The following is a 22,392-nucleotide window of genomic DNA, read 5'->3' as shown; positions in this document are numbered from 1 at the left end:
CCTCAAAGCTGCAGGATAGCTCCACTATATCACCACTCCCTCTATTTCTATCTGTGAGTCACTTCTGCTGGAGCACACAAGCTATTCGTCGGGAAATAAGCCAAGTATCTGCCATGCGTTCAAACTGAAACATTATTACTTAAATTTACAATCACTGCAGGCTGAGTAAGTTTCTCTTTCTTCTTCTTCATCTTTTTAAAGCTATTTTCAGCCCTTATAACATCAATTTGAAAACCAATAGGCACAAAGATTGTTCAGTTACTAAAGTTGACTTAATGAGGCCATTAATTGAACATGTCTTTGAGGCTATGTGCTGAGCTTCAAGCTTGTACAACATTTCCTACACCCAAAGGGATTAATGTGACCGTGTAAGTGCACATGTTCCTCAGGGATCCGACATTTATACAAGGCACTTATAAAACTTAACCTCCCAAGTGGAGCACTGCATATTCCGTAATTATTTCATATTTAGCTGAAATAAAAAGGTTCTAAGCCAAAGGCATTTACTTAAAGGTTATATAGATGGTGTTCCTCTAAGTGCAGTTAGGTCTGAGGCAGGTATGCCAACTTATGACATTTTCAGTACATAAGAATGATCTTTTCCTTTTTTGTCTATTCCTTTTTCATACACTCTATTAAACATGTAAGTTAGAGACATTTCACCAGCTGTGTCTCCTCTGTCTAGATATTTTCTGTACTTTTACCTTTAACCTCTGAGCTATTCTGCAACTTTAAAGTACCGAGTCCTGTTCACACGCGGCGGTCGACTTGAACCTCGTGGTCTAAACTCACAGACTTCTGCTGGATGCGCAAGAGCACACGCTTGGTGCAGCGGTCCACACTGGCCGCCCACTTCCTTTCCACTTCGCGGTCCTCCTCCAATAGACAGCGCCGCTCAGCGCGACTGAGGGTAACTGGGCGGACCAGCTGAGCCCAGTTGAGGTGACCGTACAGGCTCCGTTCTACCACATAGGTGATGTTCAGCTCACTGACTGCTGTTCGGCCTCGCAGCCTGCGAGAGGGAAACACCCAGCCCCCTCCCCCGCTTCCAAAACATTTTGATTTGGCTACATCACAGCGCGCAGGGGAGGTTGGGGTGACAGACAGGGGGGAGATAGGGGCCTTGGCATTGCGCGAGCGCTGATACAGCAGGTGCTTGGTAGAATATGCGTAGTTGGGGTCAGGTTTCCGGTGTGTCCAGCTGCCATGGTGCCGATTGGCAGGTTGATGTTTGGGGCTGCCTTGCGGCCCATCATCCAGGGAGATCAGAAGGCGGGATTGGGAATGGGGTTTGGGACGAGGTTTGGTGAGGCCATAGAAGGCGTAGAGGGCTTCGTTGTTACTTACCCCATGGGAGATGGAGCTCAGGGCCTTCCTCATCTCGCCATCTGTTGTGGAGCGTGACAGCTTTCCCTCATCATCCAATCCGCACCCATCAAGCTCTGAGAAGGAGGAGCCACTGCCTGCCACGCCAGAGATGGAGCCTCCAGGGGCGCTGGAGCCGGCCGGGGTTCTCCTGGGGGGCCGGATGAGACCGTGGGTACTGGAAGACTTACTGAAGGTTTTCACTAGCTTGTGTCCAGACCAGGTGTCCAGGCTGCTGGAGGAAGGGGAGGTTGTCAGGCTGTCTGTGTCTCCATCGAGAGAGAGCTGATCATGGGTGAGGGAGGGCAGAGAAGCTTCCTGGGGCAAAAGGGGCTTCTTTAGAACCCCTGTGTACAGAGCTGAGTTGTCTTCACAGCAGGGAGGAGTCTCCAGATTCAGAAAATCTAAAGAAAAAGATAACAAAACAATCAGTCAGATAGTTTGTCATTCGGGGGGATAGAGACTTGAGCTGCGGTTTGGAATCAACAAGCTATCAAGTTATCAAGCTATCCAACAAAAAATTTACAAAAAATTCTTGATGTCTCCGTATCAGGCATAGCTATTCACATTCAAACAGTAATTAAGTTCTTAAAAGAGATTTTAACCCACAGGAACCAGCATTAAACATACTGTACATTAAATATAATGCATGACCACTGAAGAATATAAACAAATATGGCTAAACTTAAGCTGTGTTGAACTGTAAGATAATACATTTCTTATTTTCAGACAGAAATACAGACCTTCCGGTGCATGCTTCTTGCCCTCCTCCACCTTGATGAGTTTCTTCCTGACTCGGCGTGTTGAATTGACCAACTTGTGAAGCCGTTTGAACTTCACTGAGTCCTCGGATTGCTCATCATCTGACTGTTCCCGAGACTGGTGGGAGAGAGAACAAAATAACAGTGGAATAATAAAAGGGACAGTCACTTAATTAAAAAAAAAATCTAAAATCTAAGTCAAAGAAAAAAGTAAGGCAAAAAAACAAAAAAAACAGATAAAAGCTCATGGTCTTAACACTGACAAATTATTTAGTTTGAAATCTATTAAACAAAGAAAGTATATTATATTTTTGGTTTTATTATGCAACAGATGGGTGCTTTGTTTAGGATGGTAACAACGTTAGTGAGGTGAGAGATGGAGGATTGGAGGGATGGTGGCCCACTGCATTGTATGAGGTTCATATTTCTAAACAACACAGAATGAAATTCACTGACATAATGACATAGTAATTTGAAAGGACTGACTAAACTGAATGGGATAAAGGTCCATTTAGAAAAAAGTTGGACTCAGAACTCTTTTCTCCAGAGGTTATTGAAGTACAATCATTCGCAAAAGCGTCACTAACACACTTACACACACACAAGCGCATCTCCTCATGAGCTGTTCACTTTAGCTCCGGCCTCTACTATGTGGTCATCAGCTGAATTTAAATTGTGACACCATCATCTTTATCATGAATCTCAAGCAACTTTATTTGTTCCCGTTTGTTGCCGACTTCCCAAGTAACACCTCCTTTCTGGTCCCACAGTTGCCACAACGATACATGCAAAGGGACGGACATGAACACACGCACATTGCACAATAAGACAGACCGGGTCTACAGGGCTGTGCTCTCTGATAAAATGTAGTCTCATCGTGCAGCAGCGACACCTAAAAAACAAGAAACTGCAGTCTGCAGAACAAACCACAGGCTTGGCTCAGAGGCTGTTGATGTAGAATGCAGAAAGGATTATGTTAACAGCTGTGGCTTGTTTTTGAGCAAACATCTGACAGTGGGAAAAAATGCAGCACTGCACCACCAAAGAAACATGATGACATTTAATTTCCTGCAGGTATGACTGCAACACAAAACTTTACCAATCATTGCCAAGTTGAAAAAGAAAAACAACACGTCAATCATACAAGTTTATTCTATTAAACCTCGCTCCCTTCACCACCCTCACTCCTTTCAGAGGTGTATGACCAAACATTGGCTTTTCTGTCATGTCAACCCAACAGACCAGAGCAAAGGCATTACCATTCATTTGGCCTCTGCCAAACCAACAGAAATAGGCTCTGAAAACCCATAACTCCATTGAGCCCTCAACCCTGACAATCTCTCAACTGAATTACACAATTCTGACTGAAGCAGTCACTCCTTTAAACTCCTATTCACCCTAGATTAGACTTGAGAGTATTCATTTCAGAAAAATATATGACTCGACTCTAGAGAACTGATAAAAGAGCAAGAAGAAAGGCTGTAAGGTTAGTAGACTGAAAAGTTGGGCTTAGAATCCAATTTGAAGCTTGAAGCTTGGTTTGAAGAAACAGATTTTTACAGACGAAAGCACCATTTGTTATATAGATGGAATAACTAATGAAGGACAACTGCCTCAGTAATTTTGAACAATGTGTGACTGAAGGACAAAGAAGTGGAGAATGGAAAAGAAGGTGACAATGATATAAAACTTCTAGCTCAGTCCCAAGGAGCACCATCCATGCAAATGACCAGATAAGTAGGGAAATGAGACACCCAGAGAAAGAGAGCCAAACATATGAGGACATCTATCAAGGAGGGCTGAAAGGCTGCAAATGCAAACAAGGTTAAAGGAAAAATTCCATCACCACAATAGCCGTTTTGCTTCACGAATCACTTTAGGGATCGTTCACATAACTTTTAGAATAACAGGAATCAACAACTGAGCTGCACTCTAAAACCATTTGAAGAAAAAACTAATTTTGTGCAAAAAATAAATAGAGCATGCACTAAAGAAATATTCTAACTGAGAAAATCAAGAAAACCAGCGTAAGTTCAACACTTACCACCTCACTGAGGAAAATAGGTTACTGCTTCCTTTACCAACATCCCATAAATAAGAAAGAAAAGAAGAAGTAAATCTCTAGTGCCTTGACTGCATCCTCATGGACATTTCATCCAAAATAATATCTGTGCATCTGTGCACATGCTGGCAGATGCAGCCTGTTAGTGAATTCAGCTCAGAGGAATGAGGGACTGTTTGGAAGTGCCGCGCTGCATAACTAGCAGAGAAAAGGCGTGTTGTGCATGGAGAACAATCCAGCATTTGAGCCCCTCTGACCCTGCTTTGGCCCCTAAATCACTAATGGCCAGCCCTGGAATGTGGGCTCTGATCGCAAGGGTTCGACAGACAAGAGAAAGAAAGCATCAGAAAAAAGCCTCACAGCAGTACTGAATACTGCAAATTTCTCAGCTACAAGAATGCACTGTGTTCTCATGTTTCTGTATATAAAATAAAAGAAAAACTTTAAGCTATTTGGATCTGGGAATGAGCTAATTCCATTCACAGGAGAAGAGAAGGGGCAGTTATGTGACACCATCAGAGACCTCTACAGAGAGGAAATATTTCCTGCAGTGGCCAATTTTGGAACTTGGGGAAGAGATGCAGAGCTACCCCCCTTTTCTGACCTTCGGGACAAGTGCAATGCCTTCATCTTTACTCTCTCGGTCTCCCTCGTTTCCTCTCTGCCTCCAGCACTTGCCTCTAGAGCCAAACTGTGCGTTCCTCTCTACAATACTTCCTCAGTACTGTAACTCTTCAGTCTTCTGTAGTGTTTTTAAAATCCCTAAATCAATCATCTGCCTCCAACAGGAAGTGAGCAACTGGCGGCAGCTGTGTAACACAGGGTTTACCAGACTAATTAATATGATCAGCGTACTCATGTACAATTCAAGCACCAACATCAAAAAGCCAGATAGAGCATAGGATTTGGGCTACGGTTGTGCATGCTGGGAATGGACCTACTTTCCATTTGAAAGGAAATCATCAATCATTACCCAAAAGAATATTTTAATAAGGATGGTGTGAGAAAACAGTTTTGCACGAGTCTTCATTCATAGACTTACTGATTCAGTAAGAAAGAGACATGCAGATCTGGTTTCTTTATGGGTACAAGCCATGTATTACTTAAGCTGAAAGATATGAAGCCAAGCAAACAATTCACTGGAGCATATTACTCCACCTAAATGAAACTGTAATTTTGAAATTTCCTCAGTGGACAGGATCCAAATCCATATCTAAATCATGGCAATGAGGTCAAGTGTTCATTTACTTTAACAATAAGTGAAAAAAAAATTAACCGAGACAGTTTCTAGAAAAAAAGCCAGTGTTTATTGAGGAATTTGCAACGTGATTCATAATAGCAACAGCTCACATGTGCTGGGATTTATTTTCAGAGTGCTTGGAATTTCTGTGTTTGGATAAATTCACTTCCTGTAAAAAAAAAAAAACTGGGTCAGCGTATGAGACTGTCTGCCTGCCTGCATGTTAATCCCTCATGATTCCATATAACTGAAACTAATGAAAACTCACCACTGCTAATTTCCAAATCAGCATTAAGGCTGATCAGCAGATTAGTAAATACATACACACACATACAGGCCCAGCTCCAGAACTCATAGCATCCATTTTGGATCTGACTTTACAACATGAATGTATCCTCAGAGATCTTAGCACTCTTTATGGTAATCAGAGGAGGTTTTGAATATCTCTCAAAGGATCACAGCTGAAAAAGCCACTCCAAACAAATCTGCCGCAAAAATGTGGTGTGGGTTATGTTCGCCTGTCCACTCAACTCTCAACAAGTTACAACTTTGACTGATTGATATAAACAGAACTGACCTAAAATTTACATAAGTCGCCCTGTCATTTGGGCAGCCAGTTATGACTTTGTTGGGACAATTTCCAAATGAGATGCCTCTGTCAAGACTAAACCGATCAATAAAATATGCATGAGCACTTGCAGCAAAATACATAGATCTCATTGCAAATTCAGGAGTCCAGCTTTAGAAAACCAAAGGAAGCAACGGCCTGGAATTTTCAACACGAATACCACTAAGCTGCATTATGACATGGTGGAGAGAATATATGTTCGAAAGTGGACCCATTGCAATTTAGCCCATGAATGAAGAGCACAAAGAGAGAGAGAGATATAAGGAGAGGAGGTCAAGAGAAAGTTGATTGAGGATGTTCGAAGTTAGTTTAAAAGGGAGCTCGACAGGTACAGGTTAATTGTATTTGAATATAGATAAACAGCTGGGGAAAGTAATTTTAGTGACATGAATTACATTCACATACACCCACACACCAATGCACACATTTATCCAAAAATAAAAATCACTGTTCCCCATCACAATCTTCTTGGCTGAAAAATTAAATTGAAAAGAGAGATTTTTTAAGAGAGGTAGCGGGTCAGATTAAGACTTGGGGGGTGTGAGAGTATCAGGGAGGGATGTACTTACATTGCAGTTTGAGGACTGGTTTAGATTGGGTGCAGATCCATCAGTCCACTCTGCAGTGTCAGTACTGCTGGACTGTCTGCTGCGCTCATACTCCTTCAGCTACATGGAAAAGAAGAGTTTAGAGAGGAAGAGGGGAGGGCCACCAGCTGTTACCCAGCACGTTATGTTTCTCTGTGCAAAAGATTCATTGCCTGAAAAGATGCTGTCGTGTACAATCATACAAAATGATTGTTAACATCATGGTCTAGACATGTAGAAGGTGGTTCTATTTACTGTGCCTGCAATTTGTATTAAGTACAAGAGACATCGTGGTATGGATCAGTAAAGTGTTGGCATATCAGATTACAGAATATCTGAGTATCTAAGAATGGTACCATGTCTTTTACTCAGTCATGGACGCAAAACACCCCAAAATGACTAGATCTGTACTTTCTTTTCTGAACAGGGTCAGAGGAATTAACAAAAAAAAAAAGTTAGTACTTTTTCATCATCTCCAGCCTTATGTATCAACAGTGTACATACTAGTCATAACAGAGTAACTTATGAGCTCTGATCCCAAACAGGATAGGACTCCAAATGAGTATGCACAGGCCCACAAACAAAGAACACGTGCCACATGTCTAGATTATAATGATAATAAATATCAGGCACCCTTGTATGAGGTTCAAAGCCTCAATGCATGTTCACACAATGATGGGCGTTTTTGGAAGTGGGGAGTTTCTTGTCAAAAAACTAACTATGTGGCCACAATAAAAGGTTAGATTTAATGAGATAAGCTGCTTTTGTGGAATAATGAGAAAGAACCTCTAATATAGAGAATGTGATGGTAGGTCACACCATGTTGCATGATGGGACAAAAGTGCCATCTTTTAAGGATTTCTCTCCCATTACTTCCATCTAGTGCCATTGTTGTCTGTTTAGTTTTGAGATTAAAATTGCCAAACACAGCATAGAAGGGAAGACCTGGAGGAAGCAAAAAGGACAAAGAAGATTACCGGTATGTTTAATCTGCAGTAAATGAACTGCGTCGCTGAAAGCAAAACCTGCTTACCAAATTAACTAGTATTGTGTCAAAATCTGATCCCCACTAAAATCAAAATTCCATTTTTCTTTATCCATTTATTAAAGTAAATTGACCACAATACTTATAATCAATTCCATTTGTTGGACTGTGTGGGAATTGTAAGTCACTACACTTTTTTTTCTCTTACTTGCTATGTATCTATATAGATATAGGTTTTCAGGAGTAGAAATAGACAGATATAGGACTTTAGACGTGTCAAAACAGACGTGATAAAAGTGAATGTTACTCTAAGACACTTTTCTTAAGAAATAGAATTAAATGGTACCTTGTTATAATGAGAAAATGCTTTCACATTTTTGTTATGTAGCACCTTTATACTTTTTATGTGTCGTGTGGTGTGCTGTTGTGTTAAGATTTGTATCTGTTTTTCTGAACAGACAATAATCTTCATTTATAAATATATATTAGTTTATAGGCAACTTCAATCCTCTACATACCACTTGAATAGCAAAAAAAAAAAAGACAGGGGACATAAACCACAGAAACAGAAGCACAACAACAACAACAAAAATCACCATCCAAAAAGGCTGATTGGATTGATCAGATAAAAAAAAAGAAAAAAAGATATCTAAAAACAAAATATAGAAAGATAATCAACATGTGCAATCCAGTTCTCAAACGCGGCTTGCCAGTCATGCTATTCAAAAGCAAGGCATGATGACTGACAGGAAGGGAGAAAATAAGAAAAGAAACAGAAGAAGAAAGAGCAAAGGAGAAAAACAACAAAGAACAATCAAGAGTAATTGATTGCAAGTCAGTTCAAAACAATAGTGTAAGAAATTTTATAGGAAAGCCAAACAATTATCCACCATGTCCAACTAGAGAAAAACCACAATGCACCACAGAATCCCCCCAACAGGTGGGGCTATTGAGCTACAGACCATCAACCTCGTAATTATGAGCTGAATGACACACCCACACACACTCCAAAGAGCTTGAACCCTAAAATTCCCAGACTCCTGAGCCTCTGGACACGCCAGTTGGTCTGGAGTTTGTGTGTGTGTGTGTAAATAAGACAATGCAGTGTTAAATTAAAGGGCCTATTAGGGGTTAGTAATAGTGAGTCGTTTTAGTAAGCTACTGCAGGACTATGGGAGTACAGGGGAGAGGGAGGCTAGAATCTTAATTCAGGAGGTGGTGAGGGGTTGTGGGGGATTAAAGGGACGTTACAGATCGGTCCATGATGTTGAAGTAGGGAAGGGGCTGAGGAGAAAGGGAGAAAGTGAAGGAGATGAGGCAGGAGATTCCTACCCGAGCCAGAGCTTCTTCTACTGTGATCATCTTCTCTTTCACCATCATCATCAGCTGGATCCGCTCTTCATCGCTCATGGTGATCTCACTGGCCACGTAGCCAATATCCTCTCCTGATCGCAGTAAAGACCAAAGAGCAAAAGTGCAAACATGAAGCGACAAACGTTCAGCAAAGTTGGATGTGAAAAATAAAGAGCCACACAAACCTTTGGACGACTGTCGAGCAACGGGTTTGTGCTGAGATTTTCGGAAGTTCTGCCAAAATGATTTGTTTTTCTTCTTATTGTCCCACTTGCCTAAAGGGACACGATATCTGTTCAGTTACATGGTGGTTAACCTGTTACAAAACTACTACTCAACCAAGTGTCAAACCTCAGCTGTTCTTAAAGGCACAAATGTTGTAAAATAATCCCTTTATTCAAATTTCAAACATGTCTGTTGAATCAATGAATGACAAATGCTGATAAAACATATTCAGAGAGCAGAAGACAACCTTGAAATTGCATCTCAGCTTACCTCCAGATCCATCTTCGGAGCTGGACTTGTGCAGGGGATTTCTACAGAAAAGGAATAAAATAAAGTGAGTTGTAATTACAAGAATTAAATAAATTATTTTTATTAGTCCTGTCTGTATCAACACGCAAATACACATTAATTCTGTTCTAGCACAAATGTTTAATGGATATAGTTTTCTTTGTTTTTTTAAAAGTGGGGCTGCAGTTCTGCAAATTCACCACTTGGGATCAGTGATGGTACTTCAGAGACCGTGAACCAGGCTCCTGAGGCTTGAGAGGGAGAAGGAGGTAGAGGATGCAAAAACAAATGGGAAAGACCAAGATGGTTGCAATACTAACTCCTTAAGAGGCTGTAAAGACAGTGAAAAAGTCAATCAAATGAAGAAAATAACAGAGGACTATGGAATTGCTTGGTGAGCTGAGTGAAGCAAGAAAGTTTGGAATCAGGGAAGACAAGGAGACAGGAGTTGGAGGCGGAGGGGAGAAACCACAGGGCAGACTCAGCCTCTTTGTGTTTCCACTTCCCTCCGCAGGATAGACAGTCACGAGGAAAAGACAGGGAGGACTGGGTGAGAAGGGAGAGAGGAGGAAAGCTGAGGGCAAAACAGAGAGAGAGATGGAAAATATTTGAGTGAAACAAAAAAATCCCTGACATGTGTATAAACCAGAACTAACATGGAGAAAATAACAATTTAAAAGCTGCTTGTAAAACATGGACTGCTTTCAGCTTCCAATCAAAAAGTCAAGTATGAGCAGCTTCAACCTATTTTCTAGCAAGTTCAGCAGCACGTTAGATCTTGGCTGACTCTCCCATGGTCTGACAAAGATGAGTAACCACATCAAGCAATCTATTTCTGTCTACTCTATATATATACATATTAAAAAAAAACAATGAGCTTCAAAGGTTTGTGTCCAAAGTAGCTGCTGAAAACTTGGCACTAAGTTAGCTGAGCGAGATGCTAAAGAGTCGCTGTGATGAGAGTGATAGTAAAGTAGTGATGGATGCAGATTGTAACTTTTCAGTCTTTTGGTTGAAAGGAATTAAGTTACCCAAGAAACATCTGAAAATGTGTTCAATCAATCTATTTCCTAAGGTGACAACTGTCTCCCTGTTATAGTCTCTCTTTTTTGGCTACTTTAAGGCAGTTGCACACCTGCCATAAACAGACGGCTGACACTAGAGTAATGTGAAAGCATCCGACGGGATCCAAACAAAAATGAACAGTTCATTTTCCCCTCCAGTGGCTACATGTCTTTGTGTACGTGTGCGTGTGTGAACATATGTTTGTTCAAACATGGCAGTCCTCTCTTGGTGAAATGGGAAATCTTTGCTCGGCTTATAGCCCGGCTACCATGGCAACATAATGAGATGCTAATTGAATGGAGGCCTGTACGGTTTGCCCCTAACCCTCATCCCCCTATCAAATAGGCTAGGGCCAAAGCTAATGCTAAAAGAACTCACTCAATAGAAGCTTTTCTGAGGCAGCACCCCCCCCCCAACACACGCTCTATAAATTAACCCCCCACGCTGTGCGCAGACGCATGTACTCATACACATTCGCACACCCACACTCTTTAAAAGCGACTGAATGTCTTCCGAAGAGTGTGTCAGTGAAGGCATTGTGATGCTCAGCATCTTAATTGGTTTAACCTTAAATCTTTGCCATGCCTTTCTGTTTCAGTTTTGTTCTTTGCATTCAGTATGGGGCTTTCTATCTCAAGAGCACGAGAGGCTAGCTTAGGCATTGCTCAAAATATATCTTAGCTGTTGCTAAGCCTGTGCAGGACAGGTTGAGGTTACTTCTCATGATACCTCAACAGGGTGAAAATGACATGCTATAGATGAATATATAATATATAAATAAAGTGATATATAAGCTTTTTCCATTAAAATTTGCATTTGTATTTGTGAGTTAGCGTGTTAAAAATTTACTACTCTCAACTTTTTTACCTATGGGAGGAGTAAAAAAAAAGAAAATCTTCACTTTAAAATGACTGGCTGTTCTTATTTTACAGGGCTGCACAACATGTGGTGCAGCTGCATCTGTGAATTATTTAACAGAAAATACGCAAAAAATTGCACAAATACTGCAGAGTGTCACATTTTTTTCTGTCTTTTATTGCACTCTGAAAGAATTACAGTGCATGTGTGTATCTCGGCACAGTGACTGTGTTTTTGTGTGCTTAAAAAGGCTAGCCACCTGGAGCAAATGGGTCCCTGATGTTCTAGTCGAAACAATGAAAGGTGACAGTGTGACGATGGCAGTGTATAACAGGAAGAACACGGGATCACCTCTTCAGGGGCGATTGGTTTCAAGGGTCACATGGAAAGGAAAGGGCAGAAGCTCGCATTGCAGGGAAATAAAAAATCATATGAAAAAAAAAGACACTGTGACTGTATTTGAACTGTGCGTGCATTTTTCTGCTGTTCGTCCACTTCGTTTCATGCATAACAGTTCCATGAGATTTGCAGCCCTCAGCCACACGTGGTAAAATATGTTGTAAAAAAGGTAAAAAAAGGTGCTTAAGGTTTCAAAAATGGTAGTTGTTTTGATCAGATTCTGCACATGGCACAGCTTACAAATCTATCTGATTATCCCGTAAGCTGGGCTTCAAGATGCCTCTACATGCACTACTCTCTCTACAGTCCCTGTTGAAGGCAATAATCTACCATTTGTATCTCACCGCTGTGCAAATGTATGCTTTCGTCAAGATCCATTTACTCCTTCTCTTAAAGTGACTGATAAGCCAGCTGCCTCCTCTCTGTAACAATACCAACCAATCAATCGCATTCCAAAACAGGAAGTCCCCAACATGAACCCCTTAACCTTCTGAGAGCACTCTGTCATCACCAGTCAAGCAGGGAGCTGTGCCCACTCCTTGCCGACAATGTAACAGGGAGACATAGAGACGTAGGGGTGGCACAGCCGCTGGATGAAGTCTTGCTAATCTCCTTGCTATTGTGCAGCACAGAGAGGTGATGATTGGGTATCCGTGCGTGAGAGTGCAAGCATGCTGTTTTGTGGGGCTGTGTGGAATGTGTCTGAGAAATGGACGGGACTTGTCCATCAATCTCCCCGCCATGATAAATCATTCTACCTGAAATCCATTCACCACAGTGTAAAGTGGACAGTAGACAACATAATACAGAAGACTAGTGCGGCTGGCAGTGGAGGATAGATTCACAAAAAATCATTTGGACTGGCTGTTAGATATTTCATCTATAAAAGCTTTAAAATTAGGTTTGTTACATGAAAGTAAAATATAACTCTTTATTTTGAACTCACAAACCTACAAGTTTTTGTTAGAAGACAACCAGCGGAATGAGTGGAAAAAAATGCAAAGCAACTTCAACAAGGAGACTGTCTGAAGACCATACTGTAGGTCAGCCAAAGAGTGGATGTTTATGATACAAAGGAGCTGACAGTATCCATGCAAAGAATGGAAAACAGAAAGAAACCAGCCTGACAGGAAGAAGAGACAGAATATTGTGCAGTTGGGCTCTCTTTTCAGGCTCCTCTTGAACAGCAGAAAGACGTCACTTGAAATTTGGCATCTGGTTCTCATCACCCTCAGCATTTGCCTGTGCAACATATACAGCCATGGGAAAAGAGATCATGTCTGTGGTATGCATTTCCTCCGCCGCACGTGGTCATCACATGAATGTGATCATTCCACAGGAGGGTCGCATATGGGGGATAATCAAGATAATGAAGATCAAATACAAAGGAAACTACAAATAAACTCATTATTTTTTTAACCTTTGATAGTGGTAAAAGTGGCTCTGTTGAAATACATGTTACTCAACCTGTCATGAAGAAAGGGGCTTTGTTTTTTATCTTGGTTTCACTGAAAGGAGACTAAATAAGTGGGCCAATAAAAAGGCCAAATTGTGTGCGACCACCACAAATGTAACTCTTTTTGAAGGCAAGACAGCTGCTTTGCCAACCAGCTAAATGGACTGCTTTTAAAGCGTATAAAATTGTATTACAGTGACCTCATGCAAGGCTATTATGGAGAAATTTAATACACAGAAAAAACAGCGATGTGCAAAAATGAAAAGCCAAGGCTTTTGTGGTACAGGAACCAGTAAAAAGGAACCCCACCCATGCCCTGTTCCATCCTGCTCTTTCGTTCAGCTTCTTTGCTGTAATCTTTCGACCATCACCCTCTGTGTCTCCCCCTCTACCCCACAGGACACAAAGCCAGGAAGGAAGTACAGAGGGCCAAAGAGCAGAGAATGGCAGCTGAACTGAGCAGGTCAGCCCGAGGAAGCAGTCGTCTGTTTCCTTTAACCACAGCAGGGATGAGGCCATGGGAGCTTAGAGGACCAGCTACGTCACATTAGCGATGTCTATGAATGTAGAAGGCAGGATAATTGTATACCCTGTTAAAATTTTCCATTTTAATAGTTATTAAACACCAAAGTAGCCACCTGAATCGTGGCTGTTTGAGGACAAGTGTCAGCACAATTGGCAGTTCATGAAAAATTAACTTTAGTCCAGTGATGGTTATTGGATTTGGTTAGGCTTTGGGTAGGTGTGCAGACTTGGGACAGTGGGTTGATAATTGACAAATTTACAAGCATTCTGATCAACTATGGACTGTGTGCAGTGACCTAAATTTCCATACTTGAGCCAAACCTGAGCAAATTCTCGGTTGTCAGTCATCCGGTCCCCTTTTTCCCCGCTAATTTAATATCAATTAACCGGAAATATAATTTTCTAAACATGTGAACGCATTGGGTACATAACTGAGTAGAAAAGGGGTATACATTTTTCACTGTTTGAGGATTATATTTTGAAAGAAGACCTCTTGTTAGGTAAGCTAACGAGCAGCTGACAAAAGCCTCAAGTTTAAGATTCAAATAATGAAGAGTACTCAGTTCAGTCAACTTTAGCTCAAGCTCTCATAGAAGGTCTCCCCTCTCGATCTTTAGCTGTTAAACCACAGAACGTCTGTGATACATTGCATACAAGCATACACGGGTTGATGTTATCCAGACGCGCTGCGAACTGCACGTTGTTTAGACATGCAACAGCTGCACAATTCAAGTTTCAATACAACAGACACATGTTATAATGAAGTCGAAAGAATAAAAACATACTTTCTGTCTGTTTCAGGTGTGGACACCTCACTGCTGAAGCCCAAAGATTCCTGTCGACAAACAAATGGAGACAGGTGTCAGATTGGTCTTTAGCCAAGCTTGTTTATGAATTACAGAGTACAGATTAAGCTGACACTTTTATGCAGTTTCAACAGTTTAGTCCACATAATCATATCTCTGCTTACCTGGATCTCGTTACGGAGCTGCAGAGAGGTACTGCTTGGGTCTTGTTTCTCCTGAAAAATGGTAAGAGAGAGAAGTATGAGGGTAAAATGTCATCATCAAAGACCAATCACTTGTTCATTGCTGAAGCAATGAAGTTAGAGCACAAAATGAAGACCAGACAGGTCAAACAAAAGGGAAAGGGATAACACAGGAGTCAAACAGTGGATGGGATCTTTTCCAATGCCCTGGTGTGGGTAAGACACTCCATTGTAAGATTTAGACGCACCTGCAGTGAAAACAAACACAAACACATGTGCACCTGAACAACCCATCAGACAAGTCAAGACTTGCTTGAGGTCCCCAAACCTGTGATACTCGTTTTAAATGTTATTGACTAACGCTTGGCAGAGTAGAGTGACTTGGTGAAGTCTTGGCTTTCCTCGCAGCACAAGACATAGAAATGCACCAAGATAATCATTTCCATAAATTCCACAGGGTGATTACATTAGCGTGCACTCCCTTCTACTAGCAAACACCTGTTGGCTTGCCTCACATTGTTAGAATACAGCATGACATATTTGACAAACCGAACTGGCAGCACACATGGAAAAACGGGTATGGAGGGAAAACAGATATCCAAACCTGGCAGCGATTGGCCTTGAGTTTTAAAAAAATGCTTTGGCCTAACACAAACTGTAAAGAAACAATATAGAATTCCACAGTTTTAGAACTCCCCATACACGCAAATGCTGCTGAGCTTCTCGGGCTTACCATGTCTGCCAGAGTTGTTTTCACTGCACAGCTGGTGCTTATGCATATGTCGAAGCAGGTGTGCTCATCATAACATATCCAGATAACAAGATAACGATAAGCCTCAAATCAAATGATACTGCCGACCAACAGATTAAGACTATGCAATCATTATAAATCTGCAACTTGGATTTTAACCTGCAGTTATTTAAAGTAAAAGAACAGCCTTCAGGGACGTTTTGACAACATAGTTTTTTGATGGAGTGTGCTTTCTAATTGTTATGATGGATATGACCTGACTCCATGACAGGGACTCTATGTACTAACATGTCATTCTGCTCTGTGTTTTCTAAGTAGCACTAATACAGACAAGGTCAGCAATTTGCTGAAGAGCAGTGAACTGATTTTCAAGTACCAGACCAGGGTTCACAAGTTAACTTCATGTCAACATTTTTACTTGCAGAGGTCAGAGAGAAAAATAAGCCTTTACTCTCCTGTGCTATAAATCACTCAAGGATGAACTACAGTGTAACCATGAATTATCATCTCCCATAAGTATATAATACATAATATGAGCATGTACATTGTGGCTTGGGAAATATTTGTAAATATCAGTAACATTAAGAATACAACCTTTTTATTGATGCAATACTTGCAAATGTTCAAACAGAAAAAAGTAAAAAACATAGCAGGGATTATGCTAGAATGACATTTAAAAAGTAGAAGTCATTGAAGCAACCATTAAGATTGGTTGTGAGCACAGCCATGCAGAATATAGACCAATAATTAAGATTACAAAGGCTGATCTTCACAATGAGGTCATTGGTTTCATTTATTTTTGAGGAAGTGTCAATGCCACCTCGACCACTGACTTTCATTAGGATATCTGTTTCTACTTCCTGTCTGGCTTTTTTTTTTTTTTAACATTTTACCAGCAAGCAGAGAATTACAGGAAGAATGCCACAATGAATTACATTATACTTGCATTTAATTTCTATTTCACATTTCTGTATATCTGCTAACTGTGTTTATCTTAAAAAAAAAGATTTTTTTTAACAATGTGTTAATGATAGAGAAACTCAAATGTGTCATTGTCTCTCTATGGACTTTAAGCTTTACACAAAATGTCACTGATGCACTATAAGGTGAGATGATTGCAAGTGTCGTGTGATAAATTGCCTTTTAAAAGAATTTGAGATTAGATCAACTTAAACAGAGTTTAAGCTCTTATCAATCAGCTGGGCAGTTCAGGTGGCATATTAGTAGGTTATTTTTACTTCAGGCGAATTTGCTTGGACAAGGAACTGGACATAAGCTAAATTGAGAATGTGCATCATTCCTCTATCTGCACTGCCAGATATTAGATTGTAGGATAAGCTGAACATACAGGACTTCCTACAGTTTGTATGTCATACTTCCTAATCAAGGTGACCTTTAGCTGGAGTTTTTTTTCTTTCGGTTCCGGGCTTTGAGTAGGGGAGTAAAATAATTCCACACTGTCAGCCTCTAACCATGAGTGAGTGCATTAATCAGAGGTGATATAACCTCCTTTAAGACCTCTTTAAGAGCTTGTAACCCACAAGTCAAATGAGCAGCAGCCCTGAAGTGTTGAGATGGCTAAAGGCCTCCGAATTAGCCTCAACCCTACACTTACCATAACTGTAATCAACTGTGCACAGGCTGTAAAGATGTTTTGCAAGGCAGCATGACTGGCTTTACTTTCGTAAAAAACAAGTCCTGCAAGGCATTGGTCTACTTGTCTGCTACTCTGATCAAGCACACAGACGCACGCATGTATCCGGAGATTTTCCATGGGGTAAATCATGTTATTCTGGAAAAACCTTTTTAACAGCTTGTCCATCCCAGGGAATTTGGCAAATCCCATAAGTCAGAGAGCAGGTATCTGTCTTAGGTCAAAAAGATTTCTTCTCCAGGCTGTAAGGAAAGTATGGGACAAGACTGTTTGTTTTTCTCTTAGAGGCACAGATTATGTGACACAAAAACACCACATCCATCCTTTAAACAAGCACAGCTTTGGCAGACTTGTTTAAACAACGGCATAATGCAGAATATTGTGTATTCAGGAAAACCCACATTAAGAGGGAGAGTCACAAAACACGGCATGTGCTCAAATGCAGATGCACAGCCACAAATACTTTCATAAAGGTAGCGGTGGACTGGTTTTGCTATCAGATCCTTTTTGATGGCTTCCCTGGTTTGCAACAACAGGAGAGATATGCAGGTCTCACCAGTGGGTATGTACAGGTACTGTGCCAACTGGGAGTAAAACCTCTTTTAAAAAGCACACATTCTCCTTGCTGCCTTACAAGAACCACGCATAGATACACACGAATACACTGCCAGACACAGACCCTGACATACATGCCACCACACACCTAAACCCAGTCTGAGAAACTCCTACACACATGCACACGTTTCGCCTCCGTTTTCACAGATAGAGCTCCGAAAAAGGCACAAAGCAGCTCTCTGTTCCTCCTACTCATCCGCAGCTTTCTTGTATTCCCTTTCTGTGCGCACCGTCTCTAGCATGAGAGAAAGGGATGAGACGGAGAAAAGAGAGGACGATCAATGAAAAACAAACTAATCCTACATCTTGTCCCTTTTCATCGCAGATTTGTAAGACGAATCTGGAACGATGTGGAGACAAAAATTGTGTAAAAGCTTCCAAAGCGTAGACATTTGCCTCATCAGAGGAGGAACATAAACATACAGTGAATAAGTTGCAAGCGCAACTGAAAAAGAAATATCAGATCAATACGTTTTGAAGGGGCTTCTGTGTGAGTGTAAAGCCGAGCTCTCACAATCCACTCCCTGAGGGGGCATGTTATCCTTTACATGAACTTAAACGCATCGTCTTGTGATACTGCCCTACTTACTCAAAACTGGCACGTATGTGTGTGAATGTGCACATGCTTTCCCTCAGGATGGCTGTAGGGGTTGTTTGTGCACTGTTCACTCTGTGTGTGAGTGTGCGCGTGTGTGTGTGTGTGTGTGTGTGCGCGCGCGTGTGCATGTGTGTGCATGTGTGTGGGTGTGCATCCGTGTGCATGCATGCCAGTTTGATGTAAATGAATGATTTCTCTGATTGCTTGGGCGTGACAGAATTGAATTAAAATAAAAGACAGCAAAGGGAGAGCTCTGTCTAATAAGGATCACGATGTCAGCAGAAAGGGGACTTAGCATCTCAACCCCACATACACACAAACACAAACTCCTGAAAAGTGACTGCAATTTCAAAGACCACACTGCTTTCCATTATTAGCCCGCAAACTACAGCTAAGCTTAGCTTTACTACAGCAGGGCCAGATCCTGTAAACCAAAGGACATCGGTAGAAACACAGATGATAGTCTATTCCAGATTATTCGGGTTATTGCATGGCCACAAAATAATTCCTCCCACAGCGGAGTTATTGCCAACAAGCAGGCGGATATGCAGCAAAAGCAGCGAGGTGATTTAGGGGAGGCACTCCAGCTGGCATGGCTTGGTGAATCTGGGTGGGCGAGTAAATTTCCAAGGTAAGACTGCGGATGTGGAGGAGCAGGCACTAAATGGAAAGGCAGGTTAAAGTCTAAAAAGACGTTAGTGGAGGAACCAGTATGACACAGTGCAAGCCTGCAGAACCAGCTCAATGAGAGGATCTGCTTACTCACATTTAACCAACTAATGATTTAACACACGAGAATGTATTCCTGTTGAAATCTTTGACATTTTGCTCGCAAAAGCAGCAAATGTTTATTCACAGTAGACTAGCCTTCCATGCTAGCTCAAAGCTGCTGAATGCCTAAGCAAATGATTAGAACACAAAAAAAGGTCTTCCTCTCAAAAAAGTGTGGATGCTGGCATGTAAAGCATTCCTAAGCCCTGAGGATCATCATTGTTTTGAGATTTCAGAACTAATACCAGAGTTATTACAAATTCCAATGGCAGTCACAAGTCCAGCACAGACAAATAAATCACGAAATAAAATTACAAACATACCACATGGTCCCCACAAGGGTTATGCCAACAAGAGTGCACCGCCAACATCGCTTGAAAAGCAACAAAGGCAGCTGTGTGAGCAGGTTGACTTTCCTTGTTTCTTGGCAAAAAGCAGACAGTGGAGAGGGCAAGTAGGCAGCAAAAACTCACAGCAGAGCTTGTCTTTCATCCGCACTGTAGTTTTAACCCAGATGAACTGACCCACTTGGATGAATGAAGTCCATGGAGGGCATCAAGACATTAACCACACTGTTCCTCACCTCATGGCAAAACAACACACGAGTCTGTGCTTGAAAATCAACCCCCAACTGTCAAGCTACTCAGCGAGAAAACAATTACAGGGCATTCCTGAGGCATGTAGATTGCTCTGACACAAGCCGAGGGTTTTTTGTGCTAAAAATGTTCCAATTATAAAGTCAACAGTGAGACCAACGACTGAAGAACTTTGGCAAAAACATCAAAGCAATTATTCTTCAAGTGGTCCTTGTTTACCCGCAACTTTAAAATTACTCTCACAGAGAGTGTTGCTATATCTAATTCCATTGTATGTACTAAAATTTTAAAAGTTTTGACCAACAACCACATATTCAAAAATTAATCAACCTGATTTATATTTGGTGCATCATCAGTCGCATCACTGTGGTAAAGCAGAGATTATGTTTGCCATTTCTGTGTCTACGATTTTTCACCTCAACAGCCACTCACTGCATGCCTTAAGGATCCCTCATCTGGCCTATATGTCATGTTTTGGCATATTTTCAACCTCGGCAGAAACTACAGTAGCGCTGACACTGAACAGAGTGACACAGCGGCTGTATACAGAGATGATTGAAATATCTGTCGAACTATCTCGACCCCCAACTGTCAAGACTGTCCATCTATCTTACTGAAGAAAAGACGGCTTAAAAAACAGGCTAAAAAAATTCATATCAAGTTTAACCTAAAAACAATTCAGGTGTAATTTACCTTTATTGAGGGAGTGAACATCAGTTTTAATTTTCAGATCAGATTTTATTATGGCATAAAACTATGTGCAAAAGGAACAGACTTGATATCTATAGCTTGCATCTATTGGGAAAAAAAAAAAGTTTTGTTTGCGTGTTTGAGAAAAAAAAAACTGCAACCTTTCTAAATATCATTTTGACTAACAGTCTCTGGCCAAAAAAAAGTTAGCTTTGCTCTTTGACCTGACCTCTCACTGACCTGCCACTTAGAACAACACGTTTTACTGACGCTGCTCAACAATAAGCCTCGTGCATCAACAAATTAGCATTGCGAGTGAGAGGCATCCAAAGTCTCGTCTATAAGAAGTGGTGGGAAACTGTGCGCACAGTAGCACTAATCCATTCAGAGGGGATGTTTATCCAACCACTTGTGTCCCAGCAGCTCATAAAACTAACATGGAGATGCATAGAAAACAACTGAGCAGAGAACAAGCAGGAAGTAGGTGCATCGATAGCCATCTCAGAAAGAGCCTCCATCATCAGGTTTGAATAGAAAAGACTCCCGTGTTTTACCACGACAGAGACAGCCAATATTGTGTTAACATGTTGCTGGTCAAGGGCTGGTAGATGTGCTGTTCATGTGAAAGCAAACTTAAGTGTTGCATTTCTCAAGAAAAAGGAGCAAAGAAGCTTAAACAGAAACCAGAATGTTCCCATATAAAAAGTGGATTCTTCTTGTTAGAATGAGAGTCAACATGCAACCGTTTTAAAGAACAGAAACCAAAAAAGGACAATTTCTTTTGTGTTTCTACACTGATCTCAGCAAAATTGCAGACACGGGGACTTTCTTGTGGGAATTTTCAAATGTGTTGTCAGCAGATGGGCCTATATATATATATATATATATATATATATATATATATATATATATATATATATATATATATATATATATACACCATGAAGTAAGTTGCGTAAACTTTGAATGAGATCGTCATAACATGTCACTGAAGCGGATTTCTTCTATGGTTAACTTGTTGTGTACCATTTTTATCTTGACCTCTGACCTCTCTTGCAGTCTGACCATGAGGACAAGGAGAGGCTGAAATTGAGATGACCTTTGCCTTCAAAGTCCCAGGTCCACTGACCAGAGCCAATCTGGATAGACTTAAATCTTTGTCCCGAAAGGCTGCAGTGGGAACGATGTGAAAAGATTTAAGTTATCAGTCAAAAAAGAAAAAAAGACAAAGAAGAACAGAGCTGACCTATAAATCTTGAGAACGGATGAAAAGATAGACAATGGTTGAAGAGATTGAGTGGATCTTAAAGACCCTTTCAGGTTTGCCTTTAAATGCCATGACCCTCAAGTCCACCACCAGCTAAATGTCTCAACACTAATGTGACTCTTAGACATCGCAACCTTCTGCTATAAGGGGAGATAGCTTCATGAAGTTGGCTTGAAGCCACTGCTTTTTGGACACACTTCAAAAGATATAGAACAGCCTTTCACTTCTCAGTTTCTGACTGGGTGTCAGTTCCACTGTCTAAGTTATAACTGAGTTCATCTTCGTCTCTTGTGTTCTGTCTCTCCACGTCCTGTCTATTCCTTTAACAATGCTTCTTAAGAAGATCTCTTACAATGAAAACTTTGTCTTCATCCATTGTATCCTTGGAAGCCGTGTAGACAAAAAACTGATCTGGACTTGAACGTTTCCCAAAACTAATTTTAGAAAAGTCCTGTATTGAAATTAAAGTCAAAGTTCAATCCATATCATGTGGGTTGATCCAGCACTTTTGAGAGCTCTCAGTAAGGTGTTGTCTGACCTATATTCCTTTCGTCATGCATTTTTCTCCTCTTCTCCTATATTTTGCTGCCAAACTTTGCAGAGTGGCAGGACAGCTGCAGGCTCTCACATTCTCCACTCCTCCTCCTCATTCCCCTCATCCTCCT

The 22,392-nt window shown here is 41.1% G+C and overlaps 1 protein-coding gene across 4 annotated transcripts in view; it reads right to left on the bottom strand.

The window, feature by feature from the left end:
* sash1a (SAM and SH3 domain containing 1a) overlaps window positions 1–22,392 on the bottom strand; it is a 152,889-nt gene that overhangs the window by 15,954 nt on the left and 114,543 nt on the right. For 3 of the 4 annotated variants that reach the window (XM_072361755.1, XM_072361758.1, XM_072361757.1), the window contains exons 3-10: window positions 14,768–14,818; window positions 14,583–14,632; window positions 9,477–9,517; window positions 9,167–9,256; window positions 8,961–9,073; window positions 6,626–6,724; window positions 2,109–2,244; window positions 1,348–1,769 (exon numbers count right to left, since the gene is read on the bottom strand). In XM_072361755.1, coding sequence (XP_072217856.1) covers window positions 1,348–1,769; window positions 2,109–2,244; window positions 6,626–6,724; window positions 8,961–9,073; window positions 9,167–9,256; window positions 9,477–9,517; window positions 14,583–14,632; window positions 14,768–14,818 — 1,002 coding nt within the window. The remainder of the gene's footprint in view (window positions 1–1,347; window positions 1,770–2,108; window positions 2,245–6,625; window positions 6,725–8,960; window positions 9,074–9,166; window positions 9,257–9,476; window positions 9,518–14,582; window positions 14,633–14,767; window positions 14,819–22,392) is intronic. The other variant, XM_072361756.1, reaches the window with a different exon arrangement.

Source organism: Leuresthes tenuis, unplaced genomic scaffold (genome assembly GCF_036924035.1).
Source record: "Leuresthes tenuis unplaced genomic scaffold, fLeuTen1.0.hap1 SCAF_13, whole genome shotgun sequence".
Lineage (NCBI taxonomy): Eukaryota > Metazoa > Chordata > Actinopteri > Atheriniformes > Atherinopsidae > Leuresthes > Leuresthes tenuis.
Note: the sequence above shows the minus strand (reverse complement) of the source record. Positions and strands in the feature narration are given on the sequence as shown.